Source organism: Carya illinoinensis, chromosome 4 (assembly GCF_018687715.1).
Source record: "Carya illinoinensis cultivar Pawnee chromosome 4, C.illinoinensisPawnee_v1, whole genome shotgun sequence".
In the NCBI taxonomy this organism is placed as follows: domain Eukaryota; kingdom Viridiplantae; phylum Streptophyta; class Magnoliopsida; order Fagales; family Juglandaceae; genus Carya; species Carya illinoinensis.
In genome coordinates, this window is record NC_056755.1 from 6075734 (window position 1) to 6098013 (window position 22280).

The 22280-nt window shown below is 34.6% G+C and overlaps 3 protein-coding genes across 4 annotated transcripts; 2 read left to right on the top strand and 1 right to left on the bottom strand.

Annotated features, from left to right (window-relative positions):
• Nucleotides 1-1286: 1286 nt before the first annotated feature.
• Nucleotides 1287-7368, top strand: LOC122308042 (peptidyl-prolyl cis-trans isomerase FKBP53-like). Its single transcript, XM_043121202.1, has 11 exons — nucleotides 1287-1444; nucleotides 1652-1725; nucleotides 2341-2576; nucleotides 2686-2825; nucleotides 4203-4554; nucleotides 4908-5099; nucleotides 5632-5890; nucleotides 6446-6533; nucleotides 6614-6655; nucleotides 6756-6804; nucleotides 7042-7368. Exons 1-11 carry the CDS (start codon nucleotides 1432-1434, stop codon nucleotides 7118-7120), a joined length of 1524 nt encoding a protein of 507 aa, XP_042977136.1. The 5' UTR covers nucleotides 1287-1431; the 3' UTR covers nucleotides 7121-7368.
• Nucleotides 7369-8460: 1092 nt separating this feature from the next.
• LOC122307441 (enolase) lies at nucleotides 8461-13321 on the bottom strand. Of its 2 annotated transcripts, XM_043120336.1 has the most exons (18): nucleotides 13157-13239; nucleotides 12946-13009; nucleotides 12288-12352; nucleotides 12084-12132; nucleotides 11927-11974; nucleotides 11734-11820; nucleotides 11560-11640; nucleotides 11367-11468; nucleotides 11200-11280; nucleotides 11035-11109; nucleotides 10654-10716; nucleotides 10448-10528; nucleotides 10074-10268; nucleotides 9940-9990; nucleotides 9604-9692; nucleotides 9429-9480; nucleotides 9030-9086; nucleotides 8461-8794 (listed from the first exon to the last, which is right to left on the bottom strand). In XM_043120336.1, the coding sequence occupies exons 3-18, from the start codon at nucleotides 12323-12325 to the stop codon at nucleotides 8714-8716; spliced, it is 1230 nt and encodes a 409-aa protein (XP_042976270.1). In that variant the 5' UTR covers nucleotides 12326-12352; nucleotides 12946-13009; nucleotides 13157-13239; the 3' UTR covers nucleotides 8461-8713. The 2 variants fall into 2 exon arrangements, with proteins under 2 accessions (XP_042976270.1, XP_042976269.1); XM_043120335.1 differs by lacking the exon at nucleotides 12084-12132 and having other exon boundaries at nucleotides 13157-13321.
• Nucleotides 13322-18323: 5002 nt separating this feature from the next.
• Nucleotides 18324-20606, top strand: LOC122308310 (proteoglycan 4). The gene has a single exon (XM_043121559.1). It carries the CDS (start codon nucleotides 18573-18575, stop codon nucleotides 20391-20393), a length of 1821 nt encoding a protein of 606 aa, XP_042977493.1. The 5' UTR covers nucleotides 18324-18572; the 3' UTR covers nucleotides 20394-20606.
• Nucleotides 20607-22280: the final 1674 nt, after the last annotated feature.

Sequence of the window (22280 nt, forward strand, 5' to 3'; positions counted from 1 at the left end):
CCATTGCAATGTTTTGTTTTAATCATATGATTAGATTTTGCCCAGTGCCTTTAGCGAGCCTTTAGCCAAAGTAGAGTAAGGCCTTATTTAGTTATATAAATGAGATAAGAAATCTGTTAATAAAAATGAGATAATTTGTGAATAGTAGTAAAATTGTCTAAACTAATATGTTTAATGAGATTTTAGAAAATGAGAGAAAAAAATTGAATAAAAATATTATAAAATTAAAATATTATTAGAATATTATTTTTTATTTTGAGACTTCAAAAAGTTGAATTATTTTTTGTATTTTGTTTGATAGTTTAAAAAAATTGTAATGATTAGATGAAAAAGTTAAAAAATTAGAATTGAAAAGTGTTTGTATTTGAATGTTGAAATGAAATAGGTTGAGATTGTCTATAAAACCAAACAGGACCTAAATAATTAGTAGTCATCTAGCCTTGGGTCGATTTTAGATATTGAGTTGAGTTGAATTTTTTATGAATAGTAGTAAGTTGAGATTGTTGAATAAATTTTATGGGACCCATATAAAATGAGTTTAGATATATTTGGATTTCAAAATAAATTTATATGTATTTATGAAAAGTTAAAAAAGATTGTAGATCTCGCATATAAAAAAATATTAAATTGAAAAATATTATAACTTCCACGTATAAAAAAATTTTAAATTAAGATGAATCTAATGATTTAAAATTTAAATATTTAAATATTAGATTAAACTTAAAATTAGATCATCCAACTTTCAAACATGCCTTAATCGCTTTGGCTCAAGGCCAGATGAAATGGATCAAACCGCTTTTAACGTTTAGGATTCTGTAGGTTAAAAAAAAATGCAATACAAAATAGGTTAAAAGAAATGCTATTCAACCTCCACACATCATTTTTTTTTTAAATTTTAAATTTTTAATATTTCTTTAAAAAAATTTTGAGTTTATTATTCTTAAATTAATTAAATTCTTCTGTTTATTAACCATATATTAAATATTTGATAAAAAATAATAAAATTAAAAAAAATATGGTGCATAGTGATTTTGTGAATAGTAGACGGTTGTGCATATTTATTTTTAAAAGAGAAATGATATTTGTAATCGTAGTTGTGCAAGCGACGTGCAGTAATTTTGAAAAAAATAAATCAATATGAGACCTACATGAAAAAAAATTAACTTTTTAATCGTGAATCACTTTTTTTCAAAGTGATTATGTGGCATTTATAATTCTACGACTGTACGTAGTATTGTTCTTCTTCAAATTAAGCCGTTAAAAAACTGGCTGCATTGTCCTGCCATTTCCAAGGTCACGTGCATTGTCCGTGACTAGAAACCCTAGCTTGCGGCTTAGGGGTTTTAAAACCAGAGCGATGGGCGTTTTCTAGGGTTTTAGAGAAACCTCCGAGCTCCATTTCCCTCTCTGAACCGATTTTACCCGAAAAATATGGGTTTCTGGGGTTAGTTTCCGGATAGACTTCCTTTACTTTCCTTTATTCATTTGCTTCAATTTCTTCTTCTTGTTTTTATTTTTGTCTCCTTGTATATGTTTGGTATCTGAGAAACCGCAGGAAAAATATCTGAGAAAATAAAGGGGAGCGTCTAAAAGTTAAAGTCATACATTGTAAGTAATTATCTTTTTGTGTATTTATATTTCTGGTTCTCAGGAATTGAAGTGAAACCGGGCAAACCGTACCCTTACCACTCGGACAATGTGCAAGGAAAGCTTCACATAACTCAGGTCCATTTCCGTAGCTCAATCCAACCCAAAGATATTTTAAGTTCTTGAAATATTTTACAAAATTCGATACTGAGTTTTGGACAAGATAAATTCTCTGTCTATCTTTTTACAAGTAAAATTCTATATCTTACTAGAGAGATTTTTCTCGGAAAATAGATGCATAAGTTCTATTTGGAATATTAAGAAACGTACTATGGAACCATGATTCAATGGACACTTTTGGCTTTGATTGGAGTTATACGAGACAGACTCTCATTTCTGTTAATTTGATTGAACATGCAAAAAGGTAAGAAGTATGATTAATGAACCAATCTCCTTGTTTCTTCTTTGATAGAAAATAATTACTTGCTCAGGGAGTTTGTTTGCGCATTTGTATATAAACTATATGTTTCTGGGGGTTTGATGCTTAGCGTGAATTGGTTATTTGAAGTTTAAAAGTTTGGTTTTGAACTTGAATGGCATATGAACCAACGATGTAAGTTTTTGGTACAATTGATATGTCTTGGGGATTTAAAAATTTAATGGAACTGGTTGTTAAGAGACTCCAAGGTTGTAGATATTATTTTCTAATTTTTATGTTTGTGAATTTTCCTGTTAATATATGATGTGTGCCAGGCAACATTAGGCCTTGGCTCTTCAACAGAGAGGTGCATACTTCAGTGTTTTGTAGGACACAAGAATCCAGTTTTCTTGTGTTCTTTGTTACCGGATAAGAATGAGTCATGCCCTCTAAATCTTGAATTTGAGAATGATGATTTATTTGCCTTCTCGGTGATTGGCCCCCGTAGCATCCATCTCTCTGGTTATTTTGAGGCTGATGATGGATATGCCATTCAAGATCACTACGAATCGTATCCTTTTGATTAGTTCCCCTTACCCCCACCCCCTTCCCTTCTCTTTAATTGGTTGGATAGATCTTGTTTCATTATTATTTTATATTTCCCTTACTACCTCCTGAAGTGATTCTTCTGGTGAGGATATTGGTGAAACACAGTCCGAGGATTCATCTGACTTTGATTCTGAAGATGACTATGAGGAAGACTTCATTGACAACAGTGATCTTGAGATGTACTCACCTTCACATATGCCAAATAGTGGAGGTAGCTTGAAATTTTGGAATACTTCTCTAACTTTGAGCAACATAAAATTTGAAGATTCAATGCTCTCTCTCTCTCTCTCTCTCTCTCTCTCTCTCGATACTTCTGTAATCTACTTGCTCAGTACTATTGCTGATACCAGTTGGTTACGTGTACTGTATATTTTCATTTTGTGTGTGATAGGGTGGCTAAGAAGCTTCTTGCTGTGCTTTCTGGTGCCCACCAAAGCACATACTCTACTCACCCACTACTGTTCTATGTAATATTTGATATGTTTCATATAAATATTATACCTCACTTACTGATAAAAAAAATATTATAGCCTCACTTATGCCTAACTAAATGGAATTGGTTTTCATTTAAGGGGAAGCATCAAATTGATGGGAAGTTTTTGTGAAAAAGAGAATAGTTTCAGAATTTGTCAAAAAATTTCTCTTGAATATTTGATGGAGAAAATTCTCCAAAAATGTTTTCGCAGGTGGACCAAGAAAGAAAAGTTGATTATTTTCAGTTGAAGGTTTTGGATATCTTTGTAATACATCTACATTTCAAATGTTGTCTCCTAACAACTCAAAGGAGGTGAACAGAAAAAAGTTGCTAAATTATGATGTAAGGTTAGCATGTCGGTCAGAAGGTCACTATACAGAGACCTTAATTGATTTTAAGGTATATGGGAAGTTGATCCTGAGAACATAAGGCCCAAGTGACCATGAAGCTTGGATGACATTGTTGATACTGAGTACAACTTTATTAGCATTTTGTTATTATAATTATTAGTAACTCTTTCCAAGACAATGAACGAACATTGAATGGATGTTGAACATTGGAAAAAAGTAGAGAGGTGCCCCTTCCCTTTTTATTATAAAAGGCCCCATCTGCTGTTGTTTCATTGCTGCATATTGTGCTGTCTTCCTTTGATCAAGTAAAGTCTGTCTCCTTTTCATTTGAAGGAGGCTAATACCTTCTGATTTATAATTTAGGTTGCATTCGCTGAGTCCAATGTAATGTGTGCATGAATGTAACTTTTCATTGTATTGTTTGGTTTTTGATTCTGATTGGTTCAGTTTCTAGAAGTTCTTGATTTGGTGTTGGTTCTATCTTTGGAACTAATTGTGGTTTTGGTTTTGAAAATAGCCGACCTGACCCAACTTGCATCTCCTTCGAATATCATGTGTTCTTAGGCTTATATTATAATGATTTTCTTTTCGTTAGTGTAGTAGATTTGAACTACTTTTTTGGTCATGTACTTTTGCCTTGTATATTTGTTGTTAATTCTTCTTTATGCAAGGCATGCTGAAAGCTTATTTTTGTCAATATGTTATATAATGTGCATATTTGTCGTCTCTGATTTCTTTTCTTCTTTATTTTTTTTTATTGTAGTTGTAATTGAGGAAATAGTGGACGATGAAAAGCCTACAAATGGAAATGTTCAGCTAAAACGAAAAAAGAAGAATCAATCAAGTGACTCTGAGAACCATAGAGAATCTCAACAACAAATTATTGTCCAGAGTAGTGTTGTATCTGTTTTGGAAAGTGAAGATGATGATGGTTTTCCAGTTTCTGCCGCACATAAAAGCAATGCTAATATTCAGAAGCCCGAGACAGAAGCAGAGATTACTGAAAAGAAAATAACTGAGAAAACCAAGAAGAAGACGAAAGCAAATGATGGTGATCATGCTGCTGGCTTAAAAAGAAAGGTTGAAAGCGATGACCAAGATGATCATACAGAAAGGTGATGGATCCATCCATTTTCTATTATCATTGATACTTGCTAACAATTTATCTTGTATGTGTGTGTGTATGTCTATTTTGTATTTCAGTTGGGACTTCTGCTAGTTTTTCAAACCTGATAATTATAAAAAAAAATAATAATAATTTCCAGCCTTGATGGGTATTGATCCTTAATTACGTTGTTCACAGTAAAGTAGCTTTAAAAACTGTCTCTCTTTAATATGGGTTAGGTATTTTTACCTATATATATATATAAACTGTTTCTCTTTTGCTAAATGTCCTGTGAGCTAGGAAGCTTATGAAATAGTTTATTGGTGCATCCATTTGCTAAGCCATTCCTGAAATTAATGTTAGGCAAAAGAGGAAAAACAAGAAGAAGGGGAAAGAACAGGCTAAAGAGGGAAAGGCTCTGTTATCTGGTAAGGAAACTGAGATGAATATTCCTACTGAGGATGAAAAGCGGCCGGAGGAGTTGAAGAGGAGCCCCAACCTGAACCAAGTTTCTCCCGTTGGGAATGACCATGATCAGAAGCTGTCAAATGAGAAGTGAGGAGATTTTTCATTGTTTAGACTAGTAAAGTTCATGCAGTTCAATATTGTTTAGCATGAGTGTATCTATGCTCTGTTTTTTGTTTTTTCTTGAGTTGGAAAGCTCAGTCCCTCAACCCCCCATTATGTATGGAATTTCACTGAATTTCTGCACTTGTCACTTTTTTCGTACATCAACCTAGTTCTACAAAACAGGACCTCAGTACTACTACTATATTGGGTTGGCTATATGAATCCATTTCCTACCACATCTGATTCCTTTTTATAATGATATATTATGAATAGGAAATATTTTAACTCATGAGATATTGTATGCTGCATGGCCCACTGATGAAGCCTTTTCACCTAGGAAGTCCAATTTAATTATATATATCCCTACCTCTACTAGATCAATTAAAATATTGTGAACAACACCCACATTCGTAATGGCTTTACTTTTAATTTGTAATTAGTTACTCACTCTCCCTCTGTCCACTATGCCATTATCAACATGTTATGTATTTTGATGTTTTGCTGTCTACATGCACAGGGGCCCTGATCTTGATGTGGACCTTGTTCCTGGAAAAAGTTCAGCAGAGAAGAAAAAGAAGAAAAAGAAGAAGAAAACTCAGGAGAGTGAAGTTAAAACTAATGTGCATCAAACCATTTCAGCAGTGGGAAATCAGGAGTTAGATGAAAAGCAAGGCAAAGACAAGTCATCTCAAGTGAGAACATTTCCAAATGGGTTGGTTATCGAGGAGCTAGCAATGGGCAAACCAGATGGCAAAAGAGCTTCCCCTGGAAAACAGGTTGCTCTTTGTTTATCAACTTTTTAAATGGTCAAATGACCCATTTAAGCCTTGGACATTAGCTTTTCACATGCAAGAGAAATGATATTGTAAAAAAAGGTGCTCTGTGTTGCCTTCTTTTCATACTTTTGGATCTTTAAACGTAAGATTCTTAGATGGAGTTACATTGCTCTCTAGGCCTATAGCTTGATGGGGCTTGGGGTCTTCTATTGTTTGGGCCCAATCAGTAACATATGATTCTATAAACACCAATAAATTACATGGTGTAGTCTGGCCTGTTGCATTTTGGTGTCTTTCCGGCTGCTGTTTCATTCAATGTATCATGACTGTGTCTCTGAAATTTGTCCATGTCAAGATTTATGACAGCATCAAGTGAATATTTAAGATTTTATGCAATTCCTGGATAAAAGTGTTGCCTAAAGCATAACAATCAGATATTTATAGTAAGCCCCTTTGAGTCATATAGAAAAACCTAGATTTATTTGCTTACTTTCGTTGATGTCAAATGAATTATTATTTTCATTCGAGTAACAGGATGCTATGATTTGTTTTCAGGTCAGTGTCCATTATATTGGCAAGCTAAAAAATAATGGAAAAATTTTTGATTCGAATGTGGGAAGGGCACCATTTAAGTTCCGCCTAGGTAATGCATTACTTTATATCACAAATGACAGGTACCCAATTTGTTATCTGTGTTAAAATTATCTTCTCTTGGTCTTGCAGGTATAGGACAAGTTATAAAGGGGTGGGATGTTGGGGTTAATGGTAATTTTCTGAAGACTTAAGACTTGATTCTGCTAATCTGTACATTTGGTATCCTTTGCCAAGCTGTTGTTACATATTCTTGTGTATACTGAATCCTCAGGCATGCGTATTGGGGACAAAAGAAGACTCACAATTCCGCCATCCATGGGGTATGCAATCGTAGTTCTATCTTTTGCTTTCCATTTTAACATCCTATTTTCTTGTTGAGTTTGAGCACTGTAGCATCTATAGCTTTTTTTTTTGGCATTCTCTCACTCATTGATGGTATGGTAAGTATTAGTTCACGCCCCTTTGCCTTCTTGTTTTGTGTCCGATAATGGTTTTCCCTCTACAAAGCTTTGGGCGGCCAAATCAAGAAATATTGATACTCAAATCTTCTTGTGCAGCTATGGATCTGAACGGGCTGGGAAGATCCCCCCAAATTCATGGCTCGTGTTTGATGTAGAGTTGGTCGATGTTCGTTGATCACAGCGCTTTCATGTTTTTCCTTAGTTTTTGGAGGTTTTCACTTGCTGCAAAAAGATGTGAAGAAGTGTTTCATAGTAAATGATTGGGTCTTTGAGAAAAAAGGAAAAACTTTGTCCAGGATTGTAAATTTTGGATCCATCGGCTCTCAAATGGGGGAACTGTTTGAGAAAAAATTTTGTGAAATTTCAAGTGTTTTGAAGAATTTAGTTACTTATAGTGAGTTATGAAGGTTAATATTTCCTAAATACAATGTGCTAGGATTTGGCCATTTATAACTCGAGGCTGGAGAAAAATAGTTTCTGGTATGCACTAGCATGCAAGGTTGGGCATTGTTGTCGACATATGGGGTGTGGAATTGAACTTTGGGATACATGAAATTAAATCGGAAGCAAGAACTTTGAAGTAATGTTTTAATAAATTGCTGTAACAAGCTGAGAGCCTTGAACCCTTGTTACAAGTTCCCAGCGGAGGGAATGTGTACTGGATGAGATATTGAGGCTAGCTTTTAGGCCCCATTTGCTTTGGAAAACATATATCTTATCATTATAATTTTTTTAAATTTTCATATAAAATATAATAAATAATTTAACTTTTTCAAATTTTAATCTAATTTTTACAAATTCTAAAATAATAATAATATTATAAAATAATATTTTAATAATATTTTATTTTATTTTATTTTTCATCTAAAATCATTTCATATCTAAATCTGAACAATTGTATAGTAGCAAAGATGGAATAGAAGGCATTGGAATATGCAGTGCAGAGGCTGTACTGTTGAATTAATGCATCCTGTTGTGACTTTAGTCCGACGAATTAGCTCGTTGACATTGTAAAAACAGCCACTATTGAAAGTAAGAACATAATTCATATTCTTTATCCACATCTCTAGATGCTAAAGTTAGTCCTGATGCTCAATTACCAGAGACATGTTTCCATTGTTTTGCTGTTACTTTCTGTGGCGTGCTCCATCACGTTGAATCCAAGTCATACCATAATGGCATTCATTGGAAAAACGAAATCAGAATTTTTGTTGGGGGGTTAGGGCGCTTGAAATACATGTTTTCTTGCTATGAGAATTTGAGCCGACCATGCAGGCCTATACACGGGTGTCGACTATCCGATGATAATGCAAGAAGCCAATCAAGTTTGTTGGATGTTGCAGTCTTCCAAGTGCCCAGTTTTATGCAAGCCTACTTCAATTACTTAGGCCATAGTTTTTACTTCTGGCTGAATTTTTTATTTTTATTTTTATTTTTATTTTTTTAATAAAAACAAACAAAACTATTTCAGGTAGGGAAGAAATACGGGGAAAGAACGCTACAATGCTACAATCATGAAGCAGCACAACCGCACACTTATAATTAAAAGAGGTTTGGCAAACAAAATACATTCAAAATTACCACGCCCTCAGACATTCATAATCCGCGGCAAGAAGTTCACTTATTATAAATTCTCAATTCACCATACTGTCATATTCCTATGCGTACCGATGCTCGAGTGACCACAAAACTGCAAAACCACACATATCATAAAGCCGAAGCTCTTAAAAGGTTATTGAGAAATTGCCGAATGACATCGATAACAACTTCAGTATGGTTTCACGGGTGCTCTGAACTTTGATCCAGCATAGATAGCTGCAGATCCAAGCTCTTCCTCTATCCTTAGAAGCTGCACATCGGAGAACAATCGTTAACTTTAGTCCTTAATATCAGCAATGTGTTTTTCTGTCCATATGTTCACATGAGAGACTGCAAAATGGCTAAAAAACAATGATTTGGAACTACCGAGCCTCATCATACTGTTAGAGAATAAGGTATCCAAAGTTACCTTTAAGCTATAATGATGACCAGGCAGATAGTTGAGAGAGAGAGAAGGGCAAGCAGATCCCAAAATAGAAGTTTACCTGGTTGTATTTAGCAAGGCGCTCTGATCTGCAAGGAGCCCCAGTCTTGATCTGGCCCTGTTTAGCAACAAGAGATACGAGGAAAAATCATATCAGCTTTAAGCAATAGCATACACAAAGTTGTTGGACCACATAGAATGTAATAATAAAACCTAGACAATAAGCACCTGATATCGTAACCATAATTCACAATAATTTTCTTTTAATACAAGTAACCATTATTCACAAGTTAAATGGTGTTCTTTACAAAATGGAATCTTTTGTCGCAAACAAAACCTAAATAACAAATTCTCCAACCGCAGGGAACAACGCTTGCAAAGATAAAACAAGAAAAAACAAACCACCTTGACCCAAAGAAATTTAGAATTCCCAAAAGAAAAGTGGTAGGATAACACTTACCGTTGCCAACCCAACTGAAAGGTCCGCAATGAAGGTATCCTCAGTTTCACCACTATATTAGACAAAGATAACCCAATCAGAAACACCACAGTACAAGTAAATTTTAGTCACAACCCAAGTTACAAACATCTTATGGGAGAGTGGGAGTCAGGAACATAATGAGCATGCTGTGTACCTTCGGTGACTTGCCATGACACCCCATCCAGCATGTTTAGACATTTTCACAGCTTCAATACTCTCAGTTACCGAACCAATTTGATTCACCTGACCAATCATTAACATGGGGTTGAGAATCTTCCTACTTTCAGGCACATGATCACCCACTTAATTTTTATATGGTTGCAGATGTAAGTCAGTGGTAGTGAACCAATGGCTATCAACAAATTATCAGAAATTTTATGTGCATGCAATCCATGGCAGTAGTAAACAAACAGGGACCAAACAGTTATCGTATAAGATTTACAAAGCAATCCTTAGATGCCCCTTTAATGAGAAAGACAATGAATATTACCTTCAACAAAAGGGCATTGCAGGCTTTCTCCTGAATTGCTTTTGCAACACGCTGAAGCAACAATAATTAACAAAGTCAGGTCAAAAGACGGCCTTTCTTCCAAATTTGAATTGACATAACTTTACTTATTATACCTTAGGGTTTGTGACAAGAAGATCATCACCGACAATCTGCACTTGCTCGCCAATTTCACTGGTAAGCTTTGCATAGTGCTCCCAGTCATCCTGATCAAATGGGTCCTCAATGGACACAATTGGATAATCAGCCACAAATGACTTGTAAACATTCTTCAAGCTGTCCCCTGATATTTTTTGTGATCCATCATTGCTCTACAGCAGACAGATTCAACTGTTCAGCTAACTTAGTTGATAACAAACTCATGAATTGATATGCTTCCAACCAAACTTCTTTTCATCACACATATAAAACAGATATATAAATCATTCAAAATGATGTGAATCCGAGGGGAAAAAAAAAAGATGTAACATTATGTAAATAAAGTAATTACCTCTTCCTTGAAATTCAAATCATAGGTCTTATCCTTGTTATCATAGAATTCAGATGCAGCAACATCCATACCAATCACAACCTGTTAGGAAAAAAGAGAAAAAAAAATAGCCAGCAAATTGTTAAAAGTAGTATTGCTACAAGAGGAGGTGAAGAAGTAAGAGAGCTAAGTTTGATTAAAAAAATGAAAAAGATCCAAGAACCGACCTTTCCAGTATATCCAGCTTTAGCAATAGCAGTCTTTAGCAGTTCAAGACCCTCTTTGTTTTCCTGCAAAACCAAACATCCTGACATTATTTTTATCCACATAACATTTGCTTTCTAACATCTTCTATAAATCAGATAAAGCAACATTGTCATTAGATGTGATACCAGAAACTTAAAAATAAAAATTATTACAAATAAATTTAAAAATGAGTTATGCTACATGTCAATCTTCCGACTTGTTAATTTGGTTTTCAAAGAAGGCATAAGGTTAAAAAGAAAACAGGAGCAATTTTATGTTAAAAAGAATAAGTTCAGTTAGTTGACTTCTTGCTTTTCTATAACATTTCCTGATAGGCGAAAAGCATACTCAGACCAACCAACCTGAATGTTGGGAGCAAAACCACCTTCATCTCCAACGTTGGTGGCATCTTGCCCATACTTCTTTTTAATTACGGCCTAGACAAGCAAAAAAGTAGAAATAAGATAAGCCTTATAATCAATGCCAATTTGTTATTAAAGACATGAAACCAAAAAGAGAACAGACACCTTCAGATTATGATACACCTCTACACCCATTTTCATGGCTTCCTTGAAAGAAGATGCCCCAACAGGGAGAATCATAAATTCCTACACAATAAAATATAAACAGTATAAACTTCAAATAACAAATTTCATTAACCATTGATTATATAAATGCCCCATCATCAAATTACCTGCATTGCCAGTTTATTGCCTGCATGGGAACCTCCATTAATAACATTGAAAGCAGGTACGGGCAGCACTAAGGTCTTGTTACCGGCAAGATTGGCAATGTGCTGCAAGGTTAAAACACAACAACAATGAACCACTAGGCATGCAGCTAAAATTAGCAGGAATCATAATGTCAATCTTAAAATACAAATATACCTGGTAAAGGGGAATCTTCTTCACCAAAGCACCAGCTTTACAAACAGCAAGGGAAACTGCCAAAATAGCATTTGCTCCAAGCTATAAAACCAAGAGAGAAAAAACATAAATTAACATGAGCTTCACGAGCGTCAACAGCATTTGGGGACAACCACTGAATAAAGCTCAAAATACCTTTTGCTTGCACCAACCCCATTCGTTAACAGTTCCATCAAGCTGTTGTACCATAAAGTTGTCGATTTTAGCCTGCTCTGTTGGGTCCTGCATTAAACCAAAATACCGGGTGTAGGGGCATCAATAACCATTCACTTTTCTGGGCTCGAAAGACATAATAGTAATATCTCACAAAACATAATAACCATCATACCTTCCCTATCAAAGCAGGTCCAATGATTTTATTCACATTCTCCACAGCCTAACCATCAAGAAATCAAATCATCAATATTAGTTTCACTCCAAAATAAAGGGAAAAGAAAGCAATAAAGACGCTTGATGAGACCAAACAACTACAAAGACACTCCCACCATGCACAGCATCCAATTGGAAAACACACAATCGCCACGATTATAGGTTCTGCCATTAAAATCAAAGCAATAGAACGCTTACGGCACTGGCTTTGAAAGATAAGATTGCGGCAATGATGATTCATCACACAACAATAAATAGAATTGCAGTTAATATGAAAGAGTTTAAAATGAATTCAGAGAACATAAAAAGTAATCGAATACCTTGAGGACACCTTTACCAAGGTAGTCTGATCCCCCATCCCTCAACTCCAGGGCTTCGTAGACACCTTTTGACAATAAATCAAGTCATGTATGGGTGTAAGCACTGGTTTTTTAGCATACCAACCAAGACAGACAATAAGCACAAGCACAACAGTACATGCATACGAATACACATAAATATGTGCAGAACAGTAAGATCGGCAAGAAAAAAAAAACTAAATTAACATCCGCAAAACCAGTCAAATACAAACAGTAAGACGAAAGTCCAATAACCCAAAAACAAGAAACGAAATACTCGAAATGAATTTAAAATTGAAAAATCTTAAACACTCACCCCTCACAAGGCAGGCATGGCGAAAAATAATAAAAATAAACCTAAATATATGTGCATGACTGAAAGATCCACAAGAAAAAAAAAAGGTAAAAAAATAATGAAAGAGGGAACGCTACTAAATACATAAGCATACTTACACAGCAGATATACATATAGACACGAAAATATTCCGTATATAGAGACATACATATTGCATCCATCCAACCATCCGCCCAAACAAATTAAAAAAAATGAAATGTGACAAACGACATGCACGATAAATGAGAAATAACTAAAAGTAAGAAAAATAAAACAAGAAAGTGGAATAGAAGAATAAACGTTCACCTGTAGAAGCACCACTTGGCACAGCAGCTCTAACCAGGCTATCATCAGAAAGAATAATATCAGCCTGAAATTCAGACGAAAGCATTAAAAACACTCATCGTACATTTCCGTTCTTCTCCTCGCATTTTCTCAGCAAACAAACAAAGCAGTAAACATCATGATATAGTTATGATAGAAAAAAAGAGATCAGACGGATTAAAGAAAAACTCACTTCAACGGTTGGATTTCCACGGCTGTCGAAGATCTGACGGGCTTTAACAAGCTTGATCGTAGCCATGTTTCCGATTCGCAAGGGGTTTCTCTTAACACAAAACTCTTGTTTCAGTTGGTTCTGGGACTTAAAGCCTCAGGGTCTTACGTGTATAATAGTCGTAGCGGTAGAGCCCCTGGTTTTGCAACCACGGATTTATATTTTCCACCGTTGATCGGGGAAAAGTAACGTAATATGTGGGCGGCTGCGATTGCTTGTTTTTTCTTTCCTTGGGCGTCACGAGAGAGGCTGAAGTGAAATTTGAGTGGAGCCAACAGGCGAAAAGGAATAATCTCAGAATATGCGGTAAAATTATATTGGAAAAATATTGCAATCATTAATACGTTTATTAATTTAATATAATTGATTAAAAATTTAATTTTATTAAAAATAATATTAATTTTAATTTTAAATATAAAAAATTATTATTAATACATAAATTAATATACGATTTTATTTATATACAGTAAAACTCAATTATATTTGAGGTGCAAAGTCTTCCAAGCTCACAGATGATTTGAATATAGAGCATCCTTTTTAGTCAGAGGCTCAGAACCAGCGGACCGGCAGTACGGCTGTACCGTCGGTGCCGACTTTTGAAACGAGCAAACCGCATGGGGGCAAATACGGTAATCAATGTAATTGGATAAGGCCAGACTCGACAAATCAGATTAGATAGGATATTTTTTTAAAAATTAAATAAAATATTATTATAATATAATTTTTTAACGTTAATATTATTTTAAATTTTGAAAAAATTAAATTTTTTATTATATTTTAGGTGAAAATTTATAAAATTTATAATACTAAAATGAGATGTTTTAGATAAATAAATGAGGTCTTATAGATGGAATGAAATGATTTTAGATGAAAAATAAAAGTTAAATAAAATATTATTAAATATTATTTTTTAATATTATTATTATTATATAATTTAAAAAATTAAATTATTTATTATATTTTATGTAAAAATTTTTAAAAAATTATTATAATAAAATAAAATGAATTAAGATTAAATAAGATGTTTTTCAAACCCGAAGGAGTCTAAAATTTTTTTATAATGCTTTAAAATTACTTTTGTTATAATTCAGAGAGAGTTGGATTAACAGATAAGAGGATATTAATGTTGTCTTTTGTAATTGAGTAGCTTTATATTATTTTATTATTATTTATAAATAATTTATTATGATTTATAAATAGTTTATTATTATTTATTATTTTTTTACTTCTATATACTATTTTTTGAACTTTTATGAATTTATTTTAATAGACACTGATTTTATTATTATCTCTGAAATTTCCTGCTCTTTACAATCTCAACCTTCTCCACTTGCAATTTCGATCATTGCATTCCACAAAATTACTATTAAACAGGTTCTTACCTTAGAACAGTGGAGAAAAAGTCCGTACTTGACGAGAAGATTTTCTCTCTACTCAATTATTTTATTATTATTTATAAATAATTTATTATGATTTATAAATAGTTTATTATTATTTATTATTTTTTTACTTCTATATACTAATTTTTATTATTATTTACATATCATCATTATAAAATTTATAAAATTACGTGATTTTATATAATAATATATTATATCTATTAAAAAATTTATATTAATTTATGAGTGTACTATTCCGACTGCAATATCAATGTATATTCCGATTTCCGTGGTGGACAAAACCTCTATCTTATTTTGAGTATCTTGATTGTCGGTTCACTGCAGTGCTCTTGGAACAACTTGTTTATCCTTTGTACAAAAACCAGACGAGAGATTTCCTCATTCTTTTGGTTTCTTGCAAAACGGCAGGAATCAAAAGTCGGTAGCGAAGAGCTGAAACTTGAAAGTGATTGCATAAAACTAGTATGATTGATTGGCGCCTGATCCATATGATTCTCATAGAGTGGCATCACTAGAGTTTCTTCTTAATTCCAAATTGCAGAGAGGACAAAGCAAATATGCTACTTCTCTCAAAAACGCATGCCATGACTTATCGCATGCATCAACATAAGACTCGAAATCTTTGTATGTATGTATTAACGTGATGCCACCAAAATTTGAGACGCTTTTGTTCTTTCAAGTTCTATAGTAAGAAAGTTTTGATACCTGGGCTTAATGGAGTTGGATTGTTGACTGCATTTTCCTGCCTCGTTTGCCCAAATTGCCTGACCTGGTGAATAGCTTTTAAAGCAGCGAACTTCTAGCCAATCTTTCGATCGAACATAATATCTTCTTCTTTTTATAAAATTCAAATTTCTTTTTGTCTTCTTCTTCTTCTTCATAGAAAAATCATAAACTATGGGTTTGGTTTGGTTGGTGATGTTAATCTGATGACATATAGGTTAGTGAGTGACAAGAAAAGTCACTGAAATATTATCCACACAAATCACAAGGAGTTGAGTAAGAAGCTTCCCAACTACACCAATACGTCAATGATTAAATGAACAATGAAGTATATAATATTTCATATTTTATTATCTTTCGAGGAAAAAAAAGCATCTTCTGCAACTTTTTCATCCATGAAAGGCTATATATAGGCTTAACATATTCCCAGTTGTCTCATGTAGTGGTCGTCTCTCTCATTCCCTTCCAACCTTTTGGCTGGCTCTTTTTTTTTTTTCCCTCTCCTGTCAATCTTTGCAGCCATGTTTGATTCCATTTTAGGGTTTATAACTCAAGCTGTTTCCAGCTCTGTCTTCATCTTCTGTTTCTGCAATTTGATCATTGTCATTATCCTTGTGGGCTCCAAATCCAGCTTCAACTTGTACGATCAAGGAGGTGAAATCCCTCCCTCGGTACTGATCATCGACGCAACCACAAATCATAAACATGGAACAAACAGTGAGCAGGTCTTCAATGACAGCAAATTGTCAAGAAATATCGATGAAGATTCATGTTCCCATGAAGCATCTGTTGCAGACGGGGAGGAAAACTACAGAAGTAACAAGAAGGAGGATGATAATGATAAAGGTGAAGATGAGCTGAGGAAACAAGTAGAAGAATTTATAGACAAGATTAACAAAGGATGGAAAGCAGAGTTGGGTTCATCACGCTTAGTCTAGTGTGGCCTGGTCCTTCAATGTGAATTTGTATCAAATCTTTTGGATAAAAATGCATGAAACTCCTTTTTTTTTTTCAAAAAATCTGTACCTCTGATGAGACTGTTTTAGGAAGTTTTAGCTGTACTATTATTAGAAGCAACGATCTTAGGATTGGTGGTGCAGTGTAGAGCATGAGAATTTCATTTTTTTTTTCCCTGTCTGATCAACTTTGCTTCCTTCTCTGTTTCAGCATGAAACTTCGTTATTTCGAATGATTCAAAGCAAGCACAACAAATGATTAACCTTAGTGCTGCTAACATTTTTCTGAACAGCGTTTGATTCTCCCTCACATGGAAGAGGGTATAAAGCCAAGCTAAAGGGTACAACTTGAATTTTAGGCAGAAGCACAAGAGATGCTCCTTATCATCTTACCCACTATTTTTTTTTTTAAGAAATAAATTATTAAGCGTTTGTGTGTGGACATGTTTTTTTATTAATATCAGGTGTCTGGATCAATGTCCGATTAATCTAGGGATGTATCAAGAATCTTTTGTAAATGTATCTCTTTAGAGAAAAATCTCCGAATGCTCCTAATGTGTGGAGATGTAGACAAGATATTTTTTTTTCCATTCTCTCTTTCATATACGTGTTTATTTTTATCATTTATTCATCATGGCTAGTACATGGCTAGGATGTTGACCTCTGAACAGAACGATGGCGACTGATACAAAAAATATGGGGCTTGAGACCAACATTTTCTTAAATAATGACCGAGCATTAGACGATCAACCAATTACTTACATTGTCGACAGCTACTTCTCAAATTAATAAATGCCACCTTCAACAGAGCACTTTGGGCTTACCCCGACAGAGTCACAGTCATAGGGGCGGCGGCTAACATTTTCTTCAAATAATTGTAATAATTGTGGAACTTGAAATAGCATTTATCAAGAGTTGTTTAAATATGGGTTCGACAATTTTTTTTAATTTAATAATTATATAAATATTTTTTATAATATTTTAATAATTTTTATTGTTTTAAATTTTTATGGTGATTAAAAAATACATGAAAAAAAGAAAAAAAAAATACACATATCTGGACACTTTCTCGACATACTTCTTCAGTTGAGAAATATTTCTAAAATTTGGTTCCAATTAAAATGAGATTTTTATAAGAACCCTGCTACTTGTGACACCTCATAAGCAGGATAACACAATGTCACAATCACATTCCAAATTTGGGATTTGATGCTATTAGTAGGAGAAATAATTTCAACAGTCCTCGAGTATGTAATTTCTGTTATTTTTTTAAAATTAAATAAATTTAAAATTCATATAAAAAAACTCACTTTTTAATAATATGTTCTAATTTTTTTTAAGCGGAATCATAGGACTCGTAAATTAAATTATCTCATTTCATATCATATAATTATTATAATTTTTTTAAATTTTTACAAAACATAATAAATAGTTCTAATTTTTTAAATTAAAAAAAATTATATTAAAAAATTATATTTTAATAATATTTTATTCAAATAATAAAGATAACTACAACTACAGGTCCATCAAAGATAAGCAATCACCAAGATGAGAATAATATCATCTGACCGAAGAGGTTAAGCACTCGGGTTGGTCCGCTGTTTGTATATACCTCGGCTGTGCACGTGGTCCATGACTCACGATGGTAGGTCGCATGTCGCCTGAGGCGACGGATGGTCGAAGTCTTCGACTCGAAGATGACTCTTTGAAGGCAATTACATACTTTCACATGCATTTTCAGAGATTTAGCGTAACAAAAGAAAGGCAAAAAGATTCTTGCTTTCGACATAGTTCACTTGTATCTGTTAGCAGCCTTTTAACGTCGTCCTCTTGGTCTGGGAAAGAAAAATATAGACATAAAACTATTTTACAGGCCACAACCAAGATGATCATGATATCCAGTAAAAAATGTTAATTTTTTTTTTTTAAAGTTTCAATTTTACATAATTTTGTTCAAAGACGTTGAAAAAGTAATAGTTGTCTTGTTACTAGAAAAAAAGAGGCCCTCAAAACTGGAGAAAAGAGATTGAAATTCAAGGCAATTGAGATGAGATGCTTAGACCTACCAGAGAAGGAAAATATGTCTAAAAAGAATCCCATTTATCTTTGTCCCCTACCAAGGCAAAGAAGCAAGAGCAAAGTGCGTGTTTCAAGACACAAAACAATGGAAAGGCCCCAAAAGTTTTCTGAAGTATCAAATCCATACCTATATATACCATCATCATTGAATGGGAAGCATTAGCTTCGTAAATAAAACACCCTCTTATTTGTTTTAAAGAACGTTTTCCTTGATCATCTATGGCAGAACAAAGGCAAACATTCCGATTTCGGCTCCCTTGGCAGTCAGCACCAGTTGCGACTCCACCTCCACGTCCTTCAAGCGAATCACAGCCCCCTCGTCCTAAAATTGAAACCCAAACGCCTGCTCAATCCAGCACTGCCTCCATTCAGAGGCCACCATTCAGGCCTGCAGGGATTGCCTCGTCAGTACTGCCCCCTACAACTTCCCAAGCACGGGTAGCACAACCTCAAACTCGGCCACCACCATCGCCAACAGTTGCTTCGAAGCCTCCATCAGCACCTCAAACTCGGGCTGAAGCTCCATCACCTTCACGGGCAGCGCCTCAAACCGGAGCTTCAGGCTCTGTGCCCTCATCACCATCTCGCACATCTCAGGCCCAACCAGCACCAGGGACAACCTCTCCGCCTATATCTCGTTTATCCTCTCCATCTGCTGACCGACGGACATCACAACCCTCTTCTCCATCTCGCCCAACCGCTCAGGTGCAACCAACCAGGACAACGAAATTACAACCACTACAAGAAAGCTCTCAGCCTTCGGCCGCGGCCACTCAGCCCCCATCATCTCTCTCTGAGAAAGAACCAAAGCCAGTGGTGTCTCGTTTATCCTCTCCACCTGCTGACCGAAGGACATCACAGCCCTCTTCTCCATCTCGCCCAGCAGCCCAGGTGCAAACAGATGTAACAACGAAATTAAAACCTACAATTCAAGAAAGCTCTCAGCCTTTGGCTGTTGGCACTCAGCCCCCATCGTTTCTCTCTGAGAAAGAACCAAAGTCAGTGGTGTCTCTGCCACCATCACAACAACCTCAACTCAAGGCAGAAGTGCCATCACAAACTTCTCCAACTCAAAGGTTAGATTCTAATGCCATTGGTGGCGATGCTAAGCCAAAGTTAGAGGAAAGGGAAGTAGGGAAGGAAGTAGTGCGAGAAATAATTGAAGAAAAAACAAATGGATCAAGTTATGAAGACCGAACAAAGAAGACAATCGGTGCTGCGTTTCAAGAAAAACAGAAGCCAAAGTGGGAGAAGGAAGAATCTTTTGACAGAAAGGAGGCATTTGGCGCCCCCAGTTCTATTCCAAAACAGATCAACATTGCAAGTTCAAGACATCCGAAGGAAAGGAGATCATCAAGCACATTAACTACACAAAAACCGAGTGTTATCTCCAACGGAGAACAACTTCCCCTGCACGAAGAGGTAAGGAAAGATATCTCTACATTCGTTCAAAAGCTTACCACTAGCCAATCCGATTATAAAAAGCCAATTAGTGTCATAACCCTATCTGGTGAAAATAGAGGAGCATCAATGCAGCTGGGCTTAGAGTCGACCAAAACAGATGAATTTGTTCCCATTCACCGGGGTTACAAGCTCAACCCAGATGAGAGCACTGAAGCTACCACTGATGGAGAAGGGAGCTCCACGGATAAAAGGTCCAGAGATCCAACCCCCAAAGAAAATCCCCCATCAAGGGCATATGTTAATAGCAATATACAGAGTGTCAATAACTCCATTTTGTTCGACACTTCGGTCACCGAAAACAATCCTGGCGTCCGGTTGGTTGTATCAAATTATAAACAAGAAGAACCAATGAAAGCGAATGGTAAACTGGAGCCGCTTGAAACACACAAGGCTGAGTTTAACGTCACTCCGGCGGAGAAGCGTACGTATCAACCAACAGTAAGAAGACGGTGCCTCAGAGGCCTTTTCTTGGAATCAAGTGACTCGGATCCAGATAATCCTGAAAAGCCTCGACGTCATGGTTGCCGGTTTAGCTGTGGGGAGAAGGACAAAGAGAGAGAGATCGGGGTACTCTGAGCAGGTGCATTACAGTTCCTAGTATCTGCTGAATTACCGTCAGAAGAATACATTTCGTGTTTGTTTAGAATAATAATGTTTGTCACACATTGATAATAAGGATGTTAATAACATTCACCAAGTCATGCTATGCTTTCTGTGTCATGTTGTTATTCTCTAAAGCTACCTCATATTTTATATATTCCAACTCCATGTTCATTGGGTTTAAGGTAATTGTTTATATCATGTACAATTAATACAATTGTTAATTGGGTTTAATTAAATGAGATGCATTAATGTAGAGTAAAAATTTGAAAATGGGATGTTTTTTTGCTCAACCATTCTTATAATTACCCATTCAGGGTATTAGAGCTCATCCTCTTCCTGTATTACTTCTACTATCACCATCAATGTCGTTTTGGAGGACTTTCAGGAAGAGTCCTCGGTGGGAAAAGGGTCATAAAGACCCTCATTGCTCCGAAGAATTGGAAGAAATTGGGATATTTATAACAAGGTAGTTGGTGTCATCCAATTTAAAATAAATAAATTGGGCATCACAGGGAACAGTAAAATCTGCACTTTGAGAGCTCATCCAATTTAATGAGCTTTTAGATTTCGACACCACAATCTCACCTCTCACTTGGGCTTTGCTTTACATTCGTGAATCTCTGGATGATTATCTTCGTAGACAAAGCAGAGACGTAATTAGAAAATCTAGTTTGGATGGCTGAGGTTTTACAGAACTTAACAATAAATAAAGAAAAAACCCAAAAAAGAAAGAAAGAAAGAATAATAACTTTTCTTCTAAATAAGTTAATTTCTTGCCCCTTAATTAAGAAAAGTATTAACTTTTTCCATGACAGCTTGTTTTTTATAACCAGTATATTATTTTTAGAAATCTTTTAGTCAAAAAGAGATATCGTAAAAATAAATTTATAAAATTATATAATCTGATATTATATGTTAGATTATAATTTTTTTTATTGTAAAATAGATCTAATATATTCTATGAAATCATGTCAATTTGTGAATTTATTTATCTGAAATCTTTTTGTGACTATATATAGCACTCCTCTTTTGTTTTTGTTGGCAATTCTTAATGCATGTTTAGGATTGCAGCGATAAATATAACTTATAAGTTTAGGACTTATAACTTATGGTTGAAATAATAAGTTCTACAAATAAAAAAATATTTACTGTTTGGTAACCATATGTTTAAAGTACTTTCAAACGAGTTATATTTGTTTGGAAACAAATTAAAAAAAGTGTTTTATGAAGTAGAAGTGACAATCATTTGATTTTTTAAAGATTATGATTAGGGCTGCAACCCGAGCAACCTGCTCTGTTGGTCAGTGACGAAGCCAGAAATTTATTCTAGGGGGCCAAACAAAATTAAGAATTTACTCTAGCCAGGAATTTACCTTGATTTTTTGAATCAAGGGTCTCATCATGACCTCTAAAGGCACATCCTTGAAATGCAAGCTATCAAACAACATCAATAGATGTCTTTACTTGGAGTTGATTATTGAGAATTTATTCAAAGCTTTATGCATTCATTACTTTATCAATATGCTATGATTTTTTAATAAATCCTCAAAAGATTTCACAGTATTATTATGACAAGAATAAGAATTCTCACCAATATGATTAAAAAAGGCACAATGTTTTCTATCATTAATTTTCTTCCAATTTCTAAATCTCATGACAATAAATACATCACATCCAGAATGTTGAGATGCTTTCATTGTAAAAATAGAACAGGGTAAACAATATGCATCATCCTTTGATGGAGAATACTCTAACCAAGATCCAAATTGTACGAACCATAAAACTTGAAAGCGACGAGAATGCTTTTTAGAACCATAAAATTGCTATTTTAAGAGACGTATTTGATATGGACCTATTTTT